The 24,574-nt window shown below is 37.4% G+C and overlaps 2 protein-coding genes across 3 annotated transcripts in view; one reads left to right on the top strand and one right to left on the bottom strand.

The window, feature by feature from the left end:
- Positions 1 to 831: 831 nt before the first annotated feature.
- LOC121417477 lies at positions 832 to 20,356 on the bottom strand. Of its 2 annotated transcripts, XM_041611195.1 has the most exons (4): positions 19,943 to 20,356; positions 6,402 to 6,545; positions 3,205 to 4,209; positions 832 to 1,324 (listed from the first exon to the last, which is right to left on the bottom strand). In XM_041611195.1, the coding sequence occupies exons 1-4, from the start codon at positions 20,145 to 20,147 to the stop codon at positions 1,206 to 1,208; spliced, it is 1,473 nt and encodes a 490-aa protein (XP_041467129.1). In that variant the 5' UTR covers positions 20,148 to 20,356; the 3' UTR covers positions 832 to 1,205. The 2 variants fall into 2 exon arrangements, with proteins under 2 accessions (XP_041467129.1, XP_041467130.1); XM_041611196.1 differs by lacking the exon at positions 19,943 to 20,356 and having other exon boundaries at positions 3,205 to 4,127; positions 6,402 to 6,489.
- A 2,358-nt stretch (positions 20,357 to 22,714) lies between these two features.
- LOC121417476 (cleavage and polyadenylation specificity factor subunit 3-like) overlaps positions 22,715 to 24,574 on the top strand; it is a 31,741-nt gene continuing 29,881 nt past the window's right edge. Inside the window, exon 1 of the mRNA XM_041611194.1 lies at positions 22,715 to 22,869. Coding sequence (XP_041467128.1) covers positions 22,799 to 22,869 — 71 coding nt within the window. The 5' untranslated portion in view covers positions 22,715 to 22,798. The remainder of the gene's footprint in view (positions 22,870 to 24,574) is intronic.

Genomic DNA, 24,574 nt, shown 5'->3' with positions numbered 1-24,574 from the left:
TATGGTATTAAATTGCTTGGAAGAAGATACTATATTTCAAGCCATAGGCCTATACAGTGCGTCCCACTAAAAACGAAACCGAGATTTATCGATGATTTATCATAACTTAACAAATACAATAGACAAATGACCTACCATTGTAAAGCTTAGAATCTCCTCTTTCTTACTTAGATTATTTCCCATTTACGCATGAGTGAGCAAAAACAATTCGAAGAGGGGATACCAAAAAGTGACTTATCGGGCTATATCTGGGTTTCAAAAAGAAAACCAGATTATAAAAAGTTCAATATCTTCTCTTTATTTTGATACCTCAATTACAGAAAATGGTCAATAAATAACAAAGTTCTGGCTATTTGAAATGAGGCTTGAATTTCAATAATTTCATAAAATGAAGAGGTTTTACAGGCTCGCGTTGAAAACTCACTCGACACTCCGTTTTGTTGACGATCAGTCATGCATTAAGTCTTTTGTTAACCGTGCGGTAGCTTCTGTAGGAAACTGGCGAAAACACGTTTATTTAATGGAATTATGGAAATACAAGCATTATTTCGAGAGAGCATAACTTTCCTACTTCCTGACAATTTTCTGTGATTAAGGTATCAAATAAAAGAGCAGATATTGAACTTTTTAGGCATGTGATTTTCTTTTTGAAATTCAAATACGCCAAATGAGTTTTTGGTATCCTTTCTTCAAATTGTTTTTGCTCACTCATGCGTGAATAAAGGGGTAGTAATATCAGATAAAAGAGGAGATAAATTGGTAAATCATTTGTCTATTTTGTTAATGATGAAGTTATGATAAATCATCGCTAAATCTCGGTTTTGTTTTTGTTTTTTTTTCTGTGAGGCACTGTACATTATAATGGTTGCGTGTTCATAATATGTTTTCATATTGAATTGAGACTTTGTGAGGTGTCAAGTTATTGATTTTTCTTCTACCTTTTTTGACTCACACGGTAGTATTAATAGCACACAACAATTTAATATTTATTGAAAATTGATAAAACACTGCTATGAATAATAGTTTAGGAGCAAACATTTCCTACTGGAAATAACGCCGTGTATGCAGTGTATTTACAATTGCGTTCACACAGCGAACTACATACGAAGTGATACTCATTTGACAACACATTTTCTTGGTAACAGTTTCGGATTTCTTCTCACTCCAATGTGAGAAAACTTTCCATTCTGAGGACGAGAACGAAGTCATCTCTTCTGTACAATCAAGGGTACCAATACAGTAATGAAGATGACTATCTCCAGGAAGATACCAGCCACTAACCACCACGTGACGTCATAGGAGGATGTTATATGAGGTATTTTATCTAAGGAGAGATTTAAAAAAAATGGTGTGAAAGTTAAAAGAGGAAATGCACGACTACAACACGGTTCTTTCAATAACTATCATTAATCTTCAAAACTGCTACTCTGATTGTCCACTGTTGGTGTGGTAAATTGTTAATTCGTCTACTGCCAACTCGTCCACTCAACACATGGTCTACCTTCATTTAGTCTAATGCCAATCCGTCCATCAACATTCGTTAACAACCAGTCGGTCTAATAACAATTTGATCCAATCATGACTTCGTTTAATCACCAATTCGTCTATGACCATTCGCTCTCATAACCAGTTGGTCTAAAGCTCGATGTATTTTCATTAACTTTGCCCAATGGACACTTAGTCTAATTAGACCAAATGGTATATGGATTAAATGGCTATTGGACCAACTATTCATTAGACGAAATGATGAGTGGACGAAATGACAATTAGATCATGTGGATATTGGACGAACTGATGGTAGACCAAATGATAGTAGACGAGTTGTCAATTGGACGAATTGGCATGGAATCAAATGAAAATAAGCAGTTTGTGTTATGGCAGTAACTGACTTCCGTAGGCATGGTAGGAATTCGTCAGGACAGTTTTCTGTAGTTTTTCTGAAGCAATAGGAAACATTTTAGGTGTAAGCATATCATTTTATAGAGAATATAACTTTTTTCTCCATCTCGGGTCTTTTATCTAAGTGGAGACAATGGCAGAGCAGGGATTCGAACTTACAACCTCGCGATTAAAGTGATTGGTTAACATTGGTTTGACTTTTAAAAAATCTGAGTTAGAAGGTCACACTTGTCACCTGTGTCTGTGATATGTTCCAAAAATGAAGCCCAGAAAAAATTGCGTTCGAAAATGATTATTTAATGCTTCAAAAATTGAAATATAAAGTGACCGGAAACACCATCTTAATTTCATCCCATACACTTATGTGTTCTATTTAGGTGTCTATAAGACGCCTATTTACAAAATCAGGGTTTGCCTTGTAGTTTTAGCTTTTTATTCTCAATAATGGTTGTTTACAGGGTTTATTAGTTCTAATACATGCACTTGTACACATGTTTCATCTTGGTTTGATAAGTTCTTAAATCGGCTGCTCACAAAGTTAAACAATACCTTTAAGAGTCCAAATAGCTCTAACAACTAGACCACACGACTCACCGACGGCTACAATAGTTGTCTAATACCTTGGCCATCACATCAATGTAAGTCGAAATAACATATTACATTTTTATTAGACGACATGACAGGATAACATATTTCATGACATCAAACTAATAAGGCTACATCGACATGTAAAGATAAAATGCCTCACCCTCTTGACAAATGGCGCTATTGGCCCGAATTCACAAAAGTGTTTTTGGAAGCCATCGGTTGGACTCTTTGTTTATGCAGGTTCACTTCATAAATGTACGCTTATTTATTACGGCGTATAATAAACCAAATATCAGGCTTTGCGGAAGCATAGTGGAAATATTTTTCCGATTATTTATCACTATTGTTCCTTTTATCTCTTAGATACGCTGTAAATTGAGCGTAATTTATATATGAAATCTGCAAAACTATCGGTACTACATGTAGCACATACAAACCTAATCGAGAGGGCCTTCAGTACACAAGGCATAAGTAGGCTGCACATTCAGACCCTTAAATCGAGTAAAGGGTTTGCAAAAGCAGACCAGGTTCAACCCTACGTCTTTGGTTCAGGAGATTGTTTTCAAAACCAAGCACCTATGTGAATTCGGGTCAAAGATCGGTAACTTGTCTAATAGTAAGCCTCCAAATCGAGCGTGGCGAACGAAAGTGCTCCAAGTCGAAAAATATATGGTGCTAGAAGTCTTACAAAAACTGTAAAAAGTGGGTCGACTTTACCTGAATAGAGGTCTCCAAGCAACGTTCCTATACCCATGCAAAACGGTCCAGTGGCGAAAACAACATCCTTCTTGCCGAGAGACGCCCTCTCGCGAGCTGCTAGAGTTCCCAATATTGCCCTTCCTCCAATTGTTCCTGCTCGAATGCATGTCGTCACAATAATCAAATAGAGAGTAGATAAAAAGACGTCACACAGTAGGGAGGCTATATCAAGAACAGTGCATACGAGGTAAACGGTGACAGGACTGAATCGATTGTCGCAAAGGAGACCGACGACAACCCTTCCGCTGATGCCACCGACCGCTGCAGAGAGCGATAGAAGAATAAGGTTTTCTTGTACGTTGAATCCCCTTTCTAAAGCGTTGGGAACGATTAAGGAATGCCAGCCGCAGTACCCAAGGGACACAAGAAACATTGCTATAAAGAAGAAATTGAACGCTGGATCGGTGTAAAAATCAGACTCCTGAATACCTGACACTATCCTGCGAAGGATACCGTTTGGTAACTCACAATCCCTGTCCAGTTGCTCAGTGGTTCCTTTCAGTGTCGTAGATTTTCTACCACCCTCTACACCACATGAGGGCGCCCCATCAATTAAAGGATGCGATTCTCTCCGCGAGGTGTCACTCACACTGCTGTCTGAATCGGACTCTTCTTCCTCACCCATTACTACACCGCGAATACAAGAAGTACCAGGAATACTTTCACCTTCCCCCACGACATCTCCTTGTCCGGGTCTGCAATTGTCCACTCTCCTCCAACCGGAAGTTGCCGAGAATCTCACGGCAGCAGCACAGGGTATGATGTTACCCACAAGTGCACCAAGGACCAGAGTACCGCCCCTCCAGCCGTAACACTCCCCGAGGTATACAGTCAAGGCCGACAGGCTCACGATCCCCATCCCTATTCCACAAGTCGAGATGCTGTAGATGAGATTAAAGTGTTGGCTGGCGAGATTACTGAGTGTGATTGAGGCAGTTGTCAAGAGGATGCAGTTTCCTAGACCTACAAAGCAAGAAGTACGGAATAGACTCTCTTGGTCAATTCATTATCAGGCTTAAAGGGTTGGTCTAGGCTGGAGATATTAATATCTCAATAAAAGAGTAAAATTGACAAAACAAAATGCTGAAAATTTGATCGAAATTCGGTCACAAATAACGAATTTATTGAATTTTAAATATTTGCATTATTCCGGTGAAAGAGTTCTAGGCATGCTTTTATGAATATTCATTAGGTAGGCGCATGGTGTCATAAACCCACTTGTTGTTTTGTATTTTATGAAAATAGATTTATTTATGATTTGTTCTAATTACCAAGAACTAAAGCAATTAGATTGACAACTGATTAAGTGCATCAGTTATTTATTGCTGCAACTTATTATATCATAATAAAGACACATCACTTGCACATGTATGCAAAATGAAACATTTATGATTTCGTGTAATAACATAAGAAAAAGGAAAGTGGGAATGTGACATCATCGGCCCACCTAGTGAATAATCATGCCCATGTGCATATAACTGTTTTCACAAAATATTGATAAACTTTGAATTTGAATAACTTTGTTGTTATCTGTTATTGTGCGCTGTGAATTTTACTCTATTTATTCAGAAATAAATATTTTCAGCCCGGACCATCCCTCTCATGACAAAAGTTAATAACAGCTGCATTAAATGTATAACGAGTAGTCCCCTCATTTTGAATAAGTTATACCATGGACCTATTACAAGATAGGTCCATGGTTATATCGACATAGAGGAATCGGGCAATGGCGGATCCCGGGTCAACAATTAAAGGGGGGTACAGTAGCGTACCTTTTCCACGGGGGGGGGGGGGGGGGGCAAAACCGTCCGCCGAAATATTTGACAAGCAAAAAAAGGATCTTCAATCATGAATTAAGCATTTCGTACCAGGAAAAAAATTAAAAGTAAAAAAAATAAAATAGAAAAAGAAAAGTTTAAGCTCGTCGGGGGGGGGGGGGGGGGAATAAATAAAATAATAAAGATTGAAAGAGTTACAGAAAAGAGCTGCAAGGATAATTTTAAATGCCCATTTCTTAACCCTTCGGAAAATTTATTTGCCCTCTTAGACTGGAACAGATTTGAAGATATAGTTCGCATTCTTAGATTTAGTTTAATGTTCAAATGTATGAAATTACTCCCACTTGTCTGTCCAAACTATTTACTTTAATTAGGAAAGAAATTCATTCACACTGTACAAGAAGTTCCTCACAAAATAAGTTACACTTCCCACAATGTCATATTAAATCATTCAAACACTCATTTCATTATCAAGCCGTCTCATCTCAAAAATTCCCTCTCAATTTTCAAGATAGATTTAAAAGATGACCTTTAAATCCAGTTGCAGGTTTTTTTTTCCAGTAGTTAACATCACCGATATCAATTTCAATTATTATGTTCTATGTATGTATATTCACTTCTTTCTAAAGATGCGCGTAGTTTATAGATATTTATAGTTTCGTTTATATCTGACTTTAACTACTATGTTGTATCATAATGTATGTATATTTCTCATGTTAATTTAACTGTGTATGACAAGACATATTGCGATTGTTTTTTAATATGCAGGTTTATGTTGATTGGGTATCCTGTTGAAATATTAATGAATAAATAAAATAAATGAAATAGGTATTCAAGCTCGTCGGGGGGGGGGGGGGGGGCTGAGCCCCGTTGCCATGGTAGTTAACATAATTGCAAAGTTGGAACTCTTTATGAATCGGGCCCCAGTACTGTTGCACGCGCTAGTACTATAGTGCATGCATGCATGGACTTATTCAGCGCTAGCCTCGACAGGATTAGCTGTTTACTAGGGTCCAGGGGGTGGGGGAGAACTTTGCCTGTATATTTCTGTGCGAAATTTATACCGTTTTGGAGAATTTCTGTCACGTGGTTTCCATTTTGAAGCATCACAGTCAAATATCAGTACACTACCACTGTGCGCTGCCTGCGCCTGCGCGTGATGTCGACCACGAAGCTAGACAATTGGCCTGTTCGCTGCAACCGATAGATTGCACACCATATTGTGTGAATCCACCGAATTGATTAACGAGATTGCTTATTAGTTATTCAATTTGAATATTAATCATGTGATCCGTTGGTATAGATTTAGGGCGAACTCGTTATATTACATCGATTTTTATAAATTATAGATCGATTAATGCATACAATGATACCTACCGCATATTGACATCAATATTCGAAGAGGGCCTAGTTTAGATACAAATGACGTCATCATAATACTGAACGGAATCAGACAAGAACCACATATCAGCATGACGCGACGTAGAGGGCGTTGTTGATATAGAACTGCCACTAGAGGAGCTGGTGAACAGAGAATAGAATATATATTTTTTAATGCGATTTTTTTTTATTTTATTGAACTTATTTATTAAAATACATTTACTCAGGAGAACACACAGGATCAGTATAAAAACACTGTTTACATCAAGGCCCTGAGAAGGTTTAGAACCAACATCAGAAATCAAAATTGATAAATAATAATAATAATAATATGCATTTATATAGCGCCATCTATCTAGAAATATTCTATTCCGAGGCGCGTTGTTATTATTATTACCCCGGCTTTAGCTCGAGCTGCCTCTCAGCGCTCATGCATTCAAGGAATTAATCCTGCCGGGTACCCATTCACCTCACCTGGGTCGAGTGCAGCACAATAAAGAATACGACCAGTTGCGTATAACTTAGGGGACTTTTCACTACAAGTTTTACATACGTGCTATCATTCTCCTCTTCATTGATATCTTAGTGAATCTGATATTATAGTGTTACTTGTTCATTGTAGGAAGGGTAGCACTCTCTCCCATCCCACTTGTTCCGCGAAACACTATAATACAAATTCAAATTCAAAAGTTTATTGATATAAAATCTTGACATATAAGGATCATCATCAAAAATAAAGAAACAGAAAAAAAATAATACAACATAAACATAACATAGTGACAACGAGGTATTTAAAAAAAAATACAAAGAAAAAAAAGAGAAGAAAAATACCAATCTTGGATGCAATGAGATACATAAATGCATACAATATACATACACATACATAATATACCTAAACATTAATACATCCTATACAAATACGTAAGTATAATAGACTGTGGGATGGACAAGGAAAATGTCTCTAGTTTTTCATTTCAATGGGGCGGCAAATGCAACCACGGTCCTTGGACATGATAATATGTAAAATATTATGAGTGAATACATGCAACATGTTGCCATCGCTAAATTCTGCTCCTGACCTCAAAATTAAAATAATAATATGCGAAATCGTACCATTGATTCGACTGGAAATTCCGCCATTCACCCCATGTGTTAAGGACTCCCGCGAACGCGCGCAAACGTGTACAATGCATGTAACCTCGTTCGCGTTTATTTTTTATTCGTTGTAGAATATACGATGGCGGATAAGATGTCGTCGTCTTCGTCGTGTTTTGACAGCGAAAATGACGATTTACCAATAGCAAATGTATGCTACATGCACGTCTTACCCAAGGAAAAAGGGCCAGTAAATTTCTTCAAGTAAAGAGCTAGAACAAATTTAAGCCTTTGCTACATTCGTTGGTGTAGACTACCTGGGACTTCAGAATAAAACTAGTTATTCGTGCAGCAGAGAAGTTTGCGATTGACTTGCATGCAGCCCGGCCCAGGGAGCAGTGGCTTAACAGGGGCCGGGGGCAAGCTGCCCCCTGGCGGAGTTCACCGGGAAATTAAAGAAAGGGAAAAGAAGGGGAGAAAGAAAGGGAAAAAAGAGGAAAGGGAGAAGCTAGGGAACTAAGAAAAAACATAAAAAGTGAAAAATTGGAAAAAGAAAGAAAGAAGAACAGTTAGATTGTCATGAAAAAGTGATTTATTTAAAAAAAAACAACTCGAGGTGTACCCCCTCTTTTGAAAGTAACGCGGTACATCTATATTTATTTTGATCCATTCGGATCTTGCTGAAATGCTGGTCGGGCTGCATGCAAGTCAATCGCAAACAGCTCTGCTGCACGAATAGCTATTTTTATTCTGAAGTCCCAGGTAGTCTACACCAACGAATCCAGCAAAGGCTTAAATTTGTTCTAGCTCTTTACTTGAAGAAATTTACTGGCCATCTTTCCTTGGGTAAGACGTGCATGTAGCATACATTTGCTATTGGTAAATCGTCATTTTCGCTGTCAAAACACGACGAAGACGACGACATCTTATCCGCCATCGTATATTCTACAACGAATAAAAAATAAACGCGAACGAGGTGTCATGCATTGTACACGCTTGCGCGCGTTCGCGGGAGTCCTTAACACATGGGGTGAATGGCGGAATTTCCAGTCGAATCAATGGTACGATTTCGCATATTATTATTTTAATTTTGAGGTCAGGAGCAGAATTTAGCGATGGCAACATGTTGCATGTATTCACTCATATTATTTTACATATTATCATGTCCAAGGACCGTGGTTGCATTTGCCGCCCCACGGAAAGTCACAATTTTAGCGACCATCCCACAGTCTATAATATATTTTACTTTCAAGCATCCTTTAATACATTAATTTCCCCGTTAATACCCCCCCCCCTCCCTCCCGCACACTTTTTTTTACAATTGGTTGACATACTTATAGGAAACCAAAGACCTAAGTTAAAGAAAAAATGTTATTGGAAAAAGTAAAATGGTAGGGGCAATTTAAAACAAGTTTCATCAAAATCAATACAGAAATACGCAAAATGTGGACGTTTAAAAACTCTTGATGTACTTCCTACATGGGGTCCTCAAATTGGCAAACATGCTTCAGAATAGCAGATTTTGGAGGCAACCCTCTATTGTTGTTGACACAAAGATTCAGTATTATGTATAATACACAAACAGTCTTTATTACGTATAATTTGTATTTGTGTAATTTTCTTGTATGCTATATGAGGACCCCTCGGTAGACCAGCAGCACCATGATGCTGCTGAGTAGGGCCATCCTCCCGTTTTCATATATGAATTCACATTTTCATTTTATATATATTGTTGTTGGTTTTTAACGGAAATAAATTAAATTCAATTCCCCCGTCATATTTCAAATCACAACTTGCCTCTTTCAAAATATAACATTATGTCATGGTAAAATATAATTCACACCACATTAGGAAGAGATAAATATGCAATATGTAAAATAAAGGGGAAATATCTGAACATTTGTGTACAAAACAGATGGAGAGCTGTCTCAGCCAGAGCATGTTTTCTTCACATTCTTCTGATTATTTTCCTTTTTTTTCCTATTTGCTTATCCACTAAAAAAACAATTTTCTTGAGGCGAAGTTCCCCAACCCGCATCTCCTTTTTTCACTGCAAAAACACCGGTGTTGATTTTAACACTAAATCCGTCGGTCCACATAAGAGAGGTGTTGAATCAACATCGGTAAATAACACCGGTTTTGGCGTTAGGCTAACACCAATTTCGCGCCCTCCTCCCCCAGCCCACCGGCCTGGCACCACCTTCGATTCCCGTTGATTCAACACCATTCTGATTTGGACCGTATACACGGCCTGGTGATAGATCAACGCCGGTGTTTTGCAGTGTACAGCCGGTCTTAACACCCCGTCATAACTTACGAAATCAACATTCTCTTTCATTGAACCAAATCCTGAAAATAAAGAAATATGGGTCACAATTTCAATGGGCAAATATTTGAGATATAACATTTGACCCGAACTTGAGCCATGATTCAAATCACGGAGAACAATGATGATTCAGGAATCACGTGAAGAAACACACACGATTAAAAACTGCACCATTCACAGTTTGAATGACATTCGAAATGTCATTCAAGGTGTGAACCAGTTGAATGACACTTTCATCAAACCAAGCGTGAGCAGTAATTGATCATATTTGTCATGGACGATACTATAGGGGCATAATTCAAACTTGTATTACTTTGAATATTAAGGTCATTGAAGAAAAAGTTTAGATTCGATTTCCAAGTTATTATTTTTTCTCATGTCAATTTACTATATTTTGTAATCCTTACAATCGGAAGGTGCCACCTGGGCTGGGACATGACCCGGGGACATGACTGGAGAATTATGATTTTCAAGTAGTGAAATGGGGAGGGGCAGAGGAGAAAAGGGGGATCGAATAGCGTGAGAAATGACTGTCCTCATGGTCCTTGGCCACCAGGCGCGTAGCCAGGGGGGCGGTGGGGGCGGTCGCCCCCCCCAAAAAAAAAAAAAAACGTCCCCAAAAAGAAAAAAAAAGAAGGGAAAAAAGAGAGGAGAAAAGGAAAAGGGAAGGGAGGAAAGGGAAGAAAGGTAGCTTTGTGTTTTTTCTTTTTATTCTTTATTTTTTTCTCAAAAGAGAAACTCCTTCACTCTTCTTGCTCTAAATTCATATCTGAATTTTGCTTCCGCGCTGCGCGCGGTCAAATGACAATATTGAAGTTCTCCATTGTTCCCCCACCTTTTCTCTAACCCTGTTTTTCCACCTCAGCTATGTGCTTCTTGCCAGTTAAAGTTAAAATTGTATACATTAGGGCATGAATTTGAGTAAGGTTAGGCCGAAGTAAATATATGAAGTTATCTTTTTTTTTCATTTGATCGCGCAACTTCTGGTCTGGTCGGCTCCGAGCGGGTAAAATCTTTATTTCAGTTTCTGCCGTCACCTCCATAAAGTCAGCTTCTCCCGCTTTTCAGCTCATTACTATAAACAATCATAATTTGGGGGCAAACAGGTTCCTAATTTTAAAAGAGGAAGGTATGGAATTCGTGTCGTATTAAATAAAAAAGTACAATATTTTTTTTATCAAATTGTATTAAACTTCATGTCATTTCCCTGTATACATCCATCTCCTGTCCTGCGCCCTCAGTTTGAAATTTTGAATGACACTTAAGTTTCTTTATATTCAAAATGAAGCGCTTCAGGATAAGTCAAAAAAATTAATCATCCTTTATTATATTGATTGATTGATTGATTTTATTTGGCAAGTCACCATAACATATATACAGTAGCATTAAAACAACAGGCTTGCACAGGATGACCCACGAAAGCTCGAAAGCTTATTTCCAGTGGGGTCCTGAATTCAGATAATAAAATGGTTCAATTATACTATTTACATATTAAAAATGAAGGAAAAAAAAATCAGAATTTATATAGATAGATAGTTTCAATAAATCACAGAAGTTTCAACTTTATGCGCACTATTTTCTTTGTAATGAAGTTCAATAATCTTAGAACATCAATTGAATTAGAGACGATTGGGTATTAGAGATATCTACATTTGATGAAACGTCCACCCTTTGAAATTTCAGAGTTTCATTGCTCTGCGCGGGGAGGAATATCTTCCTCTACCAATCTTCTCCTCTGTTTTGCGAGTTAAAAATATGCACTGATGCTAAATATTGTTTGTAATCAAATCTGATCTTTCCAAAGAAAGTTTCAATATATCTTTGAGAATACCCTTTTCTCGGGACCCTTTTTATGGCAAGAAAAATTGATAAAACACTTTCACAATATAGTCAACCGAATTGGAGGTACTAGAGACAAGAGAAACGGCTCCTTTTCATTTTAATTTATGAAACACTAAAAGCTTCGCGCGGGAGGGGGAAACTCCCCCTCCCTGCACCCACCCCCTAGGGAGCGCGCTTCGCGCGCTCTGTAAGTGTTGGCACGCTTCGCGTGCATTTACCGCCCCCTCCAAAATTAAATCCTGGCTACGCGGTTGTTGGCCACGTTACAGTTATTGAATAGAGATGAAGATATGATAGCATTATAGTTCGCCTCCCCCCAGAGGCAGATCCACGATTTTTCAAGGGGGGCATATTATTCCGAGAAAACAATTTGACAAGCCCCCCCTACCCCCCCCCCAGAAAAAAATAATAAACAAAATTATTCAAAAAAATAAAACAAATAAAAAGGTCTTCGCTTTCAAAAGGGGAGGGGGCATACATCTGTTTTACCCGCATTTTTATACTACAAATTTTAATTGTGCCTCTCAAAGAGGGGGGGGGGGGGTACCAACAAAAAATCCCTGCAATGTTTGTATCAAAATGCATCTAAATTTTTCTTTTGACTCCCACCACTCTCTTTTTTTTTACTTTTGCAATATATCATTCTGTTGATCATCGTTCAGCTCCATGCTGTGTTTGAAAAAAAATACAGTTCTTCTAGTGTGCGCAGGTTTTTGCTAGGGTTTTAGATAGCGAGGTAAGCATGGTAAGTAAGGATATTGGACGATAGCTGGAAACGAGTTGATTTTCACCTTCTTTAAACATTGGGATAACTTTGGAGATTTTAATTCCATTGGGTACCCGTCCAGCATATCCAATAAAAATAGATTTATTAAAAGCATGTACCAATGGATCATCGATGGCTGTAACAATTCCTTTAATTTCGAAAGTCAGGTATACCGTCATACCCGGGGGTTTTCTTGTTCTTTAGATTACTATTTTTTTCGTTACACTTGATCACCCTTTAAAAAAAGAAATGATCGATGATCAGCGCCAGATTTCCAGTAGTCTGCTGGGCAAACCCTTCACTCGAAATAAGGGTCTGAATGTGCAGCCTACTCATGCCTTGTGTACTGAAGGATCTCTCGCTCAGGTATTGGAACAGCAAGTTTTCTATGTGCTAGTCTTTGCGTGGAGGCACACTTGTTGATCAAAGTTCCAATGAGGGTCTGTGCCTGCAGACTAGATTTCCAGCACGTGCAGGCATGCCACTAGCTTATCACAAATATATACCATTTCGTTATTCCGTTCTGCGCATGAGCAAAAGAAATTAGTCATTGTTACCGAAGTGAAAAAATGTGGTTTGGTATTTTAATGAGATAAGCACCAACTTTGATGTCTTGATTACTCGTATATTAGATCAACAACAAACAAAGAAACAATATACGCCCACTAGCGACTGGAATTTTCTGTTGGCAAAATACATTTTCATAATAACATGTTAATGCACTCAAAGTAGAAATGGAACAAACACCTTAATAGAGTGTTCATTGGTGTGCTATTCTAGTGACCTTGTCTATTAAATTTCTTCATTCTGCTGTGTAAGGTATGCTTACATAATAGACCAGTTCGTAGTTACTTCATGGTTAATTTTGGTCAAATGACCTTTCATTTCTGTCATTATGATAGGCGGATTTCAAAGCAAGATATTCCGTAAGCATGCCTTACATAGCAGGATGAATTGAATAGACCAGGTGACTAGAATAGCACACAAATGAACACTTTATGAATGTAGTAGCTGCATTTCTAATTTGAATGCATATCATTGCATGTTGCACAATGTACTTGACAAACTGTGACATACCAGTCGTTCGTGTAAGCATTGTTGTTGTTTATGGATGTAAAGGAAAAACACAATTCAGAAATATATATGAATAATCAAGATATCAAAGTTGGTGCTTATCTCATTGATTTTAAACCACCATGTCATTTTAGTGCAAATGACCTTCCTCTGATCATGCGCAGAAACGAACTACGAACTGGCTTTGGGAGAGCATAATATGGGCGTGGTATATCCTTACAAATTTACCCAAGACACGCCTTGACTCCTTGATTGCATGCGGTGATCTGCCTGGAGGTAGTGTACCTACCTCAACCTATTGTTTCATTTGCATGAATAATAAATATTCAGATAAGATAATTTGTATACAAACAGAAGACATGAATATAAAAGGATTTAAAAAAAAATATAAATGAGGTTCTATGAATAAACACTACTTTTTATTGGTAAAGGTTATAAACATTGGACATCGGGGCCCGTATTCTGAAGTCGGGTTTAACTTAGACCATGGTCTAACTCTGTCCTAAAATTATTGGAAGCCAAAAGTCTCAAAATTTTTATTAAGTTTCATGTTTCTTATGTTTACTGTGCTCTTTTCTGATTCATTGATGGTGAAGACGATCACTCATTTATACTTCCGAGACAATTATGAATGATTTGAGAGCCAAATGAGCTGAATTAGGATATCTCTACTGTTAGTTGTTTATGTAACAATTGGCTGTCCATACTTAAACCACAACTTCAAACCCGAGTTTAAATTAAAACCGACTTCAGAAAACGGGCCCAGGTGTATAAGGAGAGACTGCCCTGATGAAGGTTGGTCACATGACCAACAAATACCAAACCCCTCTGATGAGCGCAGACCAATGCATTGTGTTCAAAAATACAATATCTTGCTTTGAAATCTGCCTATCTTAATGAAAGAAATGAAAGATCATTTGACCCAAATTGCCCATGTTCTACAAACTGGTCTATTGTATACACACATTCCCTACTCAATGCCACATATTTGTTTAGTTGCACCACTTCGAATAAAAAAGGCAGCTCCGGTGGAGAATTCGTTATTCAATCTACAGTATATTGAACTGTTTTGTCTCCAGTAGATGCCGAATTTAAAAAAAATGGGTAGATTATTGCTTCAGATGGTTCTCGACAAATGCAAACATACTGAACATAATGATTTGGGGGTAAATACTAACAATAACAAGCAAAATCGTCACTTCGCTTGGGTCTGTTAGTCATGTGTGAACAATTTGACATGTTATTGCGTCATGCATGATAGACCACCTGTAACGAATGTACAATCCTTTTATACATTTCAGAATTACTTCAACGGTATCACCCTCCGAGCACCCTTCGTTCACAGATTCACCTACTCCTCCGGATCCAATTAACATGATTATCATGTACTGAGCAGTACGGTCCTAGGACATTTACCTTCACTCATGGGCGGAAATCCCTGGGGGGACAGGGGGGACGTGACCCCCCCCCCTCCTCAAAATATTAGGGGGACACATTATCAAATGTCCCCCTACTATTTTTTGGTCTTGTATGACGGTAAGAAATATGTCATTCACAATTAAATTTTAGAACGAGATTACCTTACTTTTGGGATGATCTTTCTTTTTCCAGCCCCTTGTCCCCCTACCTTTTGGGAGAGATTTCCGCCCATGTCTTCACAGCACCTACACTCTGTAACGCTTTACAACTGCACATTAGAACCAAGACAACAGTTGAAACCTTCAAGAAAGCACTTAAATGTCACTTCTTCACCACGAAATAATTGTTGTTATTGAACATTTATAGCAAGTATTTTACGTTTTTATGTTATGCTGTTATGATATAGTAACCTGATTTATGTAAAGCGCATTTTTTCTATATAAGCGTTGTATTAAACTTCACGAATCATTATTATTACTGCCATTAATTATTAAGGGAGAATGAAACCTTTGGAACAAGATAGCTGGTGTGAAAATGGACAAATCAAAGAAACAGATCAACAAAAGTTTTAGGAAAATCGGACAAATAATGAGAAGTTATGAGCATTTGAATATATTGGGCCCAGTGCCATAATTGGCAAAAATGAAATTGGCAAAAAATGTTGATTGTAAATTGTAATATCCTAAATATTTTTCCAGATTTTTATATTGGTACAGATCCATTTTGGCAAATGACGATATAACTGTCGAAAAAAAACCCGCTTGAGTGAGCACCACTTACTTTTGAAAAGTTAGTGAAAAATGATTTGGGAAGAACTATGATATAGTTATGTGAATAAAAGTAGACTTAATCATAAAGAAATAGTGATATTTAGCTAGTAATTTGACTTGAAGATATCTTTTACCTTTTTAAAACTTGTTTCCTTGCCCAAAACACTTCGAAGAGTGCATTGCGCCCCACCCCACTCCCCCATACACCGAGGCCATCGTGACGATAGTTGCTTTTAATACACTGAGCTGTGATTTACATGAAATGGCTTAGGCTTGACTTTCATTTTGTTAATCATTGTCAAGCTTGGGGAAAGTGTGGAGAAACAAGTATTAAATGAAATGTAAACCCACTTTAAATGATAAAAACTTAGTAACAAAATGCTGGAGATGTCTGATAAAAATTTTTGTTCAGATTCAATATGTCCTCAGATCCAGCTGACACAAAAAGGGTAAATGTTGTTTTTATTAAGTGTTGAAATTTCCATTTGGGTGACAATTTTTTTTTACAAAATGCTTAAATGTATCCGTTTTATTTCAATTGACTAACAGTGCAAGGGAAATGTATGAGAAAGGTTTCGCAGGGTAAGTTTGATTTCGCCCTTTCCCCCTTGACAAGGCGTGAAAACAAGCATTTCTGCGCAAACATATTTTTGCGAGCTTTAAAAAAATGGACAGTGCTCACTCAAGTGTAACATTCTATCAAAACTTTTACTTTCATTGGATAAATGAGACCCAGACCCAAACCCAGGATACATGTGAAAAAAAATTACCCACATGTATCTTTTTGGTTCCCAGGGCCTTTTCAAAGCGTAAACTTTTTTTTGATACGCTCTTTATATTTCATGTAGATAGTTTTATGTCAAAGCAGGCAGATATATATGAACATACTGAGTTAAAAATGGTTTATCATCCAGTCCTTTATTTTGACATTACTAACATGCCTTCTCATAATCTGACCCTATCTCTACAAGTATTTTGCCTTCATGTGAAATTTTTAATATTTTGTTTGACATGTATTTTACAAAACTGTGTCGGACATGCATGTTCATTAAAAATGTAGATATGAATATAACAGAGTAAAATGGTTTATCGCTTCAAGAGCCAAAATGAATACCGTGTATCTAAACACCCAGGGACATTTCTATGCAATATAACATGCCATTCCAAATAGTATGACCTTTTCATCTGTATACTGTTGTAGCATATCTTGCCTTTAATTAACATGATTATATTTTATACATTGTGTTTTACATTTCTATTAAAAGAGGCATAATCTAACATACACGTATCAATATTGTTATTTATTTGAATGAAATTAAACATTGTAATCTAATCAGTGAAGATGCCCACATAACTTTTAAAAGACACGGTCAAATTTACCAAAAGATATACATAGTAACATAGTCTATTCTCCAAGATTTTTATCAATCAGTATTTCAATAATAATAATAATAAAAACAATTGGCATTTGTAAAGCGCTTTATCAATCTACGACTATTCAAAGCGCTTCACAATTACCCGGTCACTGGATTCATAGCATTTCAAGCAGCCTAGCTGTTAGGTGCACCAACCACAATAACGGTTGTTTCCTACCGGTACCCAACTAGCACCTGGGTGAGAGTGGCAAAGTGTGGATTGACGCCTTGCCAAATGGTGCGATTCGAACACAAGACCCTCTGAGTACAAGGCGAGAGTGAGAACCGCTACACCACGGCGCTTCCACCGCATAATGAATAACTATTTGATCCATGCACCAAAAAAAATGATATCTAAAGCCTTAAAGAAATGAAATTAACATCTAAAACCTTATTCTCTGTCTCTTTTCATTTTCCGCAACTGTCTGTCTCTCTCATTTTCCCACTCTCTCTCTCTCTCTCTCTTATTCGTTTTCCCCGTTTGGGTCTCTTTCATTTTCCCCATTGCCTGTCTCTCAATTTTCCCCATTGCCTGTCTCTCATTTTCCTCAGTCTGTCAAAATACTGTTTCTTTTTTTTTTTTTGCTTGTCAAATTTGTTTACGTGTGTCCATCATAAAATTTCAGGTAGACCCCCTCTAATTGTTTGTTTCCTCCGCCAATGTCTCAGTCACTCATTTTATCACCCCCTCTACTCCCCCTTCTATCACTCTCACTTCTTTTCGATATCCCGCCGTATATGATTGGGCAACCTGTAATTTTTAAGTACAATACCGCAGTCTAATGTAAATTTAGGTACCTGTGCAATGTACTTTTACATTCATATCTGACCCAATACAGGTAATGCTAACTTTTCTATATCAGAATTGACTGACTGCTTACTGAATACACCGTGTTCTAATAGATTTTTCTTCCATTTTATAGTTCAAATTTGGAGTTCACTCTGTAATGATTATTCAAGTTCTTCCTCCAGTTCAACCCAAGACGATTAAAGGTCAAGTCCACCCCAGGAAATGCTGACTTGAATATATAGAAAAAAATCAAACTAGCATAGTGTTGAAAATTTCATTAAGATTGGATGTAAAATAAGAAAGTTATGACATTTTAGAGTTTCGCTTATTTTTCAAAAAACAGTGATATGCACAACTAAGTCAGTCGATGATGTCCATCACTCACTTTTTTATATAATTTTTTATTGTTTGAATTATACAATATTTCATTTTTATAGATTTGACAATAAGGACCAACTTGCCTGAACCATATAATATTAAACAATGCTTATTCTACTTGTTCAAGGAGGAATTAATCGTTGTATCACTTGACAATGAGAAAAATTAGAATATTTTATATTTCATATAATGAAATACAAAAGAAATAGTAAGTGGATGACCTCATTTGCATACCAGCTATGCAGGATGTGAATATTTTTTGTGAAATTAAGCGAAATTTAAAAATTTCATAACTTTCTTATTCTACATCCAATTTTGATGAAATTTTCAAAGTTATGCTTGTTGGATTTTTCTATTTTTATTTAAATCATCTTTTTGTTGGGGTTGACTTGTCCTTTAACTTAATTGAACCTCCTATCTTTATTAAAGAGAAGTGTGCTATATGAATAAGTTGTTTCAATATATTTCATCAATAAACTGCTTTTTTTTACTCTCTGTTCTTTCTCTTTCTTTCTTTATTTCTGTCTTCCTCCTTCTTTTCTTCCTTCCTTTCCTGCTCTTTCTTTTAGGGGGACCGTCCCCTCCTAAAATTGAGGGGGGCCTGTACTCCCTGTCCCCCCCCCCCCCCGCTTCCATCTCGAGTACGGGCTGTGTCGGACGTGCTCCTTTATGGATCCGCCACTGTTTCGTGAGTGGCAAAAGTATGAATCTTTTTTTTATCACAAAAAAGCGAAACTTCTAGGGCCCTGAGATTGATTTTTAAATAGAGGGTGCCGGGGGTTCAGAAGAAAAAAAAACGTGGCAACCATGAAAACGCCCATTAGTGCACATCAATAAAAAGGTTCATTTGAATTAAAAGAGAAATATGAAACAAGCATAACATTGAAAAAAAATCGGATGTAAAAGAAGAAAGTTATGGCATTCTTGAATTTCGCTTGATTTCGCAAAAACATTTAAATATTCACACCCTGGGGGGTGTTTCACAAAGATTTAAGTATGACTTAGAGTCGCACTTAGTTGCGCGCAGTATAAAAGGCATGACAGCATTGGTCAGATCATGCCAAGAGGACGCGCACTACTGCGTATTGATCAATAAGATCGCGCGTTGCATATCATGTACGCGTCGACATTTAAGTGCGACCTAAGTCATACTTAAATCTTTGTGAAACACCCCCTGGTCTTTAATCACATCACCCACTATATACAATATACATACATTTTTTTTCTTATTACAATAAAATGCAAACTATTATAAAAAAATCGCATTGTTTTGTGAAGGGTCTTTAATTAATATTGATAATAGCAACTACCATTGTTATTACATTTTATGGTTCAGTTAAATTGGTCCTATAATGTAAAATTGGTAGGAATTGAGACATTTTATAATTCAAACAACAAAATACGAAACCAATAGTGAGTGGACATCATCAACTCTCTCATTTGCATGTCACTGAGTTGTGCATACAACTGTTTCGTGAAAAATAAGCGAAACTTTAAAATGTCATAACTTTCGTATTTTACATCCGATTTTGGTGAAATTTTCAGCGTTATGCTTCTTTGATCTTCCTCTATTGATTCAAATCAACATTTTTCTGAAGTGGACTTGACCTTTAACATTAATCTTCATGATCATTGATAACACACAAATATGCCTATACTTTACCTGGTAAATATGCAAATACATTGAAGAGGATTGTCGCAAGTTGCAAATCATTTGAAGAAACCGCCGTTTGTCCATTAATTCCTTGGAAGTAAATCAGAAGGGCTTTCCGGCTACCAATCCCAACGAAAGTCGTTAAGAAAATTAGAAGTGCCACTGAGAAATTCTGAGACCCCAGCACGGCACAGCAACCCGCCATCTTACACATTAACACATACAGTTTGCAATGTATCTATATGGAAATAACTGAATAGCTTGCATTTAACATACTGGCGCAGCCTATAGACACGCTCGTAGGCCTATTGTTAAGATAAAACCGGATAATACTATGCGGTACATCAAAATGTTGTAGAAAATTGTCAGTACACAGGGTCGTTTGCTTCAATTATAAATGGATGAAAGGGATCATCATCCATTCAAGCCACTGAAGTCCCACGCTTTTTAAAGTGACCTCTATTGACTATCCCTAGCCACCCGAAAAAGAAGGGTCGATCGCTTTTTTTTCAACTTCAGGAAGCATGGCTGGCCCGGATAGCTGGGTATTATTTGCTTTGTGTTTAAAAGAGAAAACGACCTTTTGGATTTACCTTGCTTACTAAAAGATAGCGGTTTAAATTTGAACGCTTTAGGCTATATAGGGTTTTGGTATATGAAGTAGTCATAATCTTTTTTAATATGGGTGTACTTATGGACTACTACTCTAGTTTAATTATATAGCTACATACACCTGAGGCCTATACTTATTGCAAACCAGGGCCAGTATTCCATAAACGAGATCAGCCTTTTGTTTCCGTTTGAGCAGTTTGTCTTTAGCATTTTGCTTGTCTAAGAAATCTTCCCTAACGATATTCTGTAAACTTTAAGACATTTGTTTCAAGTCAGACGACATGACTGAGCCAAAGTCTCAATGAGAAAATTGCATTGTCACTTTGTCGCGAATTAAGTCTGCGCGTTTTATGTGTTAAAGCAAAACTCAAGATCAGATGGAGGCTGAGAGAAAAGTATAAGGCAAATTTTACCGAAGGAGAGAAAATTACGCTAATATAGCAGAAATATGAGAAAGGGAAGAGATCTTGGGCCTGTTGCAGAAAGAGTTGCGTTTAAACGCAAGTCAAAAAATCAAACGCAAGTCCCAAATGCGCGCTGTTGATTGGTTCAAGTTGCGCATGATTTTTAGAGTTGCGATCTATTAATTCACGTATCACGTTTCAGGATAAAGGAAAGGCATTGGGGGAGGTTGCCTTGAAACATAAAACAATTAAGACAACTCACAACTTTTCAAAGTTAGGGCAAAATTCATGAAATTAGCCATGTTATATTTCATATTTTCTTTTTTATTTACAAATTGATTTTTTTTACTTTTCAAGTGCTCTGTAAAGTGTCAATTTTATGGTTTAATATATTATCAGCTCATGCTGTGCGGTCGCATTATTTGACTTACCGATTTCCTATTGTCTTTGTATTCCATTGAGTTCTCAAAATATCCCGGGAGGGGGGGGGCGCTTCCATTGAGGAGTCGATACCATACCCAACCATGAGGTCTCGAAAAGCACCCTAAACACGTATATTCCATATACCGAAAATGTACCCCTTAACAAGTATTGGTGTGCAAAACCCTACCCTTAACAAGTATTGGAAACAAAACGATACTCTTGGCAAGTATTCCCTGAAATGAACCCCTAAACATGTACAGCCATACTAAGGTCACGGGTCCTTCGGTCGTTGGTTTTACCTTTACTCATCATTTAGTTTAGCACGACCCCACCTTCCACAACTCGCGCAAGTCGGCCTCTTAGTGTTGGGGCAAAAGGGACATCCTTTATAAATTATTTGAATTTTGTTTTATCATCCCTACAAATTTGACCCTAAGCACGTAGCTTTCCTAGCGAAATATACACCCTTTTTCATTATTTTTTGTGTTTTTGACACCCTTAGTGCGTAACGTGCCCTATCTTGAAAAAAAAATCCTTTTTCGTGTTCATAATTTAAGTTTATAAAGAGCATAGGACAATGTAGAAGTGGGGGAAGTGTTAATGGAATTGGGTTTAGTTACATAATTTCCTGTGAAAGATATACAACAACATTTTCGACAACCTCTCCCTGCTGCTGCTGCTGCTTCTTCTTCTTCTTCTTTGATTGGTTGGCAACCAATCAAGACTGACTATTTTTGCCACAGCTTTTGTTTATTTTCAATAGCTTTTCATAATTTTTCTTTTCTTTTTTTTCTTTTCTATTTTTTCCCTTTTCTCTCTCTTTTTCCCCTTTTTTCCCTTTCTTATTATTGCTGCTGGTCTGCTCGCAGCTCTAGTGTTTCCACTTAAAAAGGAAATAACCCGAATTCCGGCCGGGAAATCCAAACGTTTTTCAGGTAATTTCCGGGAAATGAAAAAATTCCAGGAAATTCCGGGAAATCCGAAAATTACAATGAAACAACAATTAAATAGATCTCTATAGCAACTATGAATATTCATGTTATATTTACATGATTTTAACCTCCATACTGTACGTTGCTCAAAAATTTTCGCTCGCGCTCCGCGCTCGCATTTCGTAATGTTGTTCCTATTTTTAAAGAGGGCGGGGACAAAAAAAAGCTAAATTCCCTGATTTTTGCCACCTGGAACAAATTTACACTCGTTGTATCATTGCCCGATTTTCGTTAAAAATCAAACTTGAAAATTCCAGGAAATATTTATGAATTTCAGGAAATTTGGAATCCAATTTCGGGAAATTTATTTTGGAGCTGTGGAAACACTGCGCAGCTCGCTGATTACAGAGGGCGATATTTTCTTAATGATCGCGCGTGTGGAGTAGCTGCCGGGGTCGTTGAAATTTTATGGAAATCGCTTATAATTTGAAGCAATGGCTGCCAAAAGAAAGCCAGATGCGCAGATCCCAGAGGAGGAAAGTGACCGTTTGATTGTCCGACCATTGTAAGTATTTATTTTATTTATTGATTTTCCTCTTTGGCTATATTTTTCCCCTCTATTTTATATGTCCCACCTATTCACTTTGGCGTTAGCTAACACCTGCTTGCTATTAAAACGCGATTCATTCAGCTGTATTGTGTTGAATCAGGGACAACTCGGACCACGGGACATCTCGGACCGCGGGCCGAGTTGTCCCACCCATTACGAGATTTTTTTCTCACAAATTTGCGTCTATTTTTCTGTAATTTCGAAATTTCTTGTAAAGATTTTCTAGAGATATGGTCTGATGGTAATGTTCTTCACTTTCTATTACTTTTTTTTCGCTGAAATAAAAAAAAAGTGTAATTTTAGGCGTTTTTCGACAGCTCGCGATTCCCATAGGCGCGCGTGTATTAACTGTGTCGGTGCTCGGCTCGGCCCCGCTCAATAACTGACTGATTTTGTGATCATTTCTCCTCAAAGTACCACTTTTATCGCAGAAGATGGACTTTGTTGTATTCCATTACCTCCATTTTCTCATCACAAGGATAAAATTTGGTGTATTTGCACGATTTTGATCAAGTTTTTCACCTTTTTCTCTCTGGTCGCAAGAAGCGAACAACCGATGAACGGTCCACTGCTCTTCATCGTAATTCTCCGTAGCTCGGCCGCCTTAGCTGGAGGGGTGGGATTCAGCCCGAATCCACAATGGAAGTGGGCGTGCACAGCAAAGAGCTGAGCTTGACTGAGTGAGAGAGAGTGAACTAGAGTTTGAAGCTTTTCAGTGTCGTATAGGCTCTGCCTTTTTTTTGTAAATATATATCTTTCAATTTTTTCTATATTGATTTTCCCTGGTTTCGAGCTCTAAGATTGTAATGATATAATTATGTTTCAATTTCTTTGACTGAGTGTGTCTATGGTGTGGATGTTTGAGTTGCTCAAAAATATTTTTACGTGGGTGGGGGCTCGGGGCGATTTCACTCTTGCCCCTGAAATGCGAAAAAAATATATTCAGGGTGTAGCTGTGTGGGCATGCCAGGCTGAGGCTAGCCATCAATAATTTTTTTTTTTTTTGAGAGGGGGGGCGGGGCTTTATTTTTCACTATAAATTGATCATTTTTAGGCCTTTTTTTCCATTTTATTTTTAATATTGAATTTCCGTGGTGTAGAGTTGAGTTTTAAGTTGCAATAATCAATATGCTTTAATTTCTTTGACTTTGAATGTGACTGTGGTGTGGATGTTTGAGTCGAACAAAAAATACTTTTACGTGGGTGGGGGCTCGGGGCGATTTCACTCCTGCCCCCGAAATGTGAAAATGATCTAAGTGTATCTGTGTGGGCATGTCAGGCTGAGGGTAGCCATCAATTAAAAAAAGTGTTTTATTTGGGGGCTTGATTTTTAATTAAATTAATTATTTGTATTTTTTACAGGATTTAAAACTGATTTACTTTCTTTAATTTCATTTCTTGGTCTCAAGGGTGAATGTCAGGCTGCCGGGATGGAATTCAGCCACAATTGCCAATGGAAGTAGACATACTTGTACAGTCGTGAGCTTGGAGACTGAAGCCTTGCCCTACAGCTTAGAATATTTTTTAATCAAGTTTTAGGCCACTCAGTCTTATTCCCATTTGAAATATGATCAGGGCTGGATCCAAAATTTCCCTACAGGGCCGGGGGGCATTTTGTCTAGGAATTTTTGACAAAAGGTCTTTACTGCCAAATCACAGT

This window comes from Lytechinus variegatus, chromosome 6 (genome assembly GCF_018143015.1).
Source record: "Lytechinus variegatus isolate NC3 chromosome 6, Lvar_3.0, whole genome shotgun sequence".
NCBI classification, from domain to species: Eukaryota; Metazoa; Echinodermata; class Echinoidea; order Temnopleuroida; family Toxopneustidae; genus Lytechinus; species Lytechinus variegatus.
The sequence above is the reverse complement of the archived record's forward strand: the minus strand, read 5'-3'. Positions and strand labels throughout refer to the sequence as shown.

What these genes read in the sequence shown, in the direction of transcription:
- LOC121417477 (XM_041611195.1), bottom strand. Translation starts at nt 20,147, where the DNA reads ATGTGTAAGATGGCGGGTTGCTGTGCCGTGCTGGGGTCTCAGAATTTC. An exon ending in AATATTGATGTCAATATGCG is followed by an intron (nt 4,210 to 6,401) that starts GTAGGTATCATT and finishes CTTGCTTTGTAG; the next exon opens with GTCTAGGAAACTGCATCCTC. An exon ending in GCTTGGAGACCTCTATTCAG is followed by an intron (nt 1,325 to 3,204) that starts GTAAAGTCGACC and finishes ATCTCTCCTTAG; the next exon opens with ATAAAATACCTCATATAACA.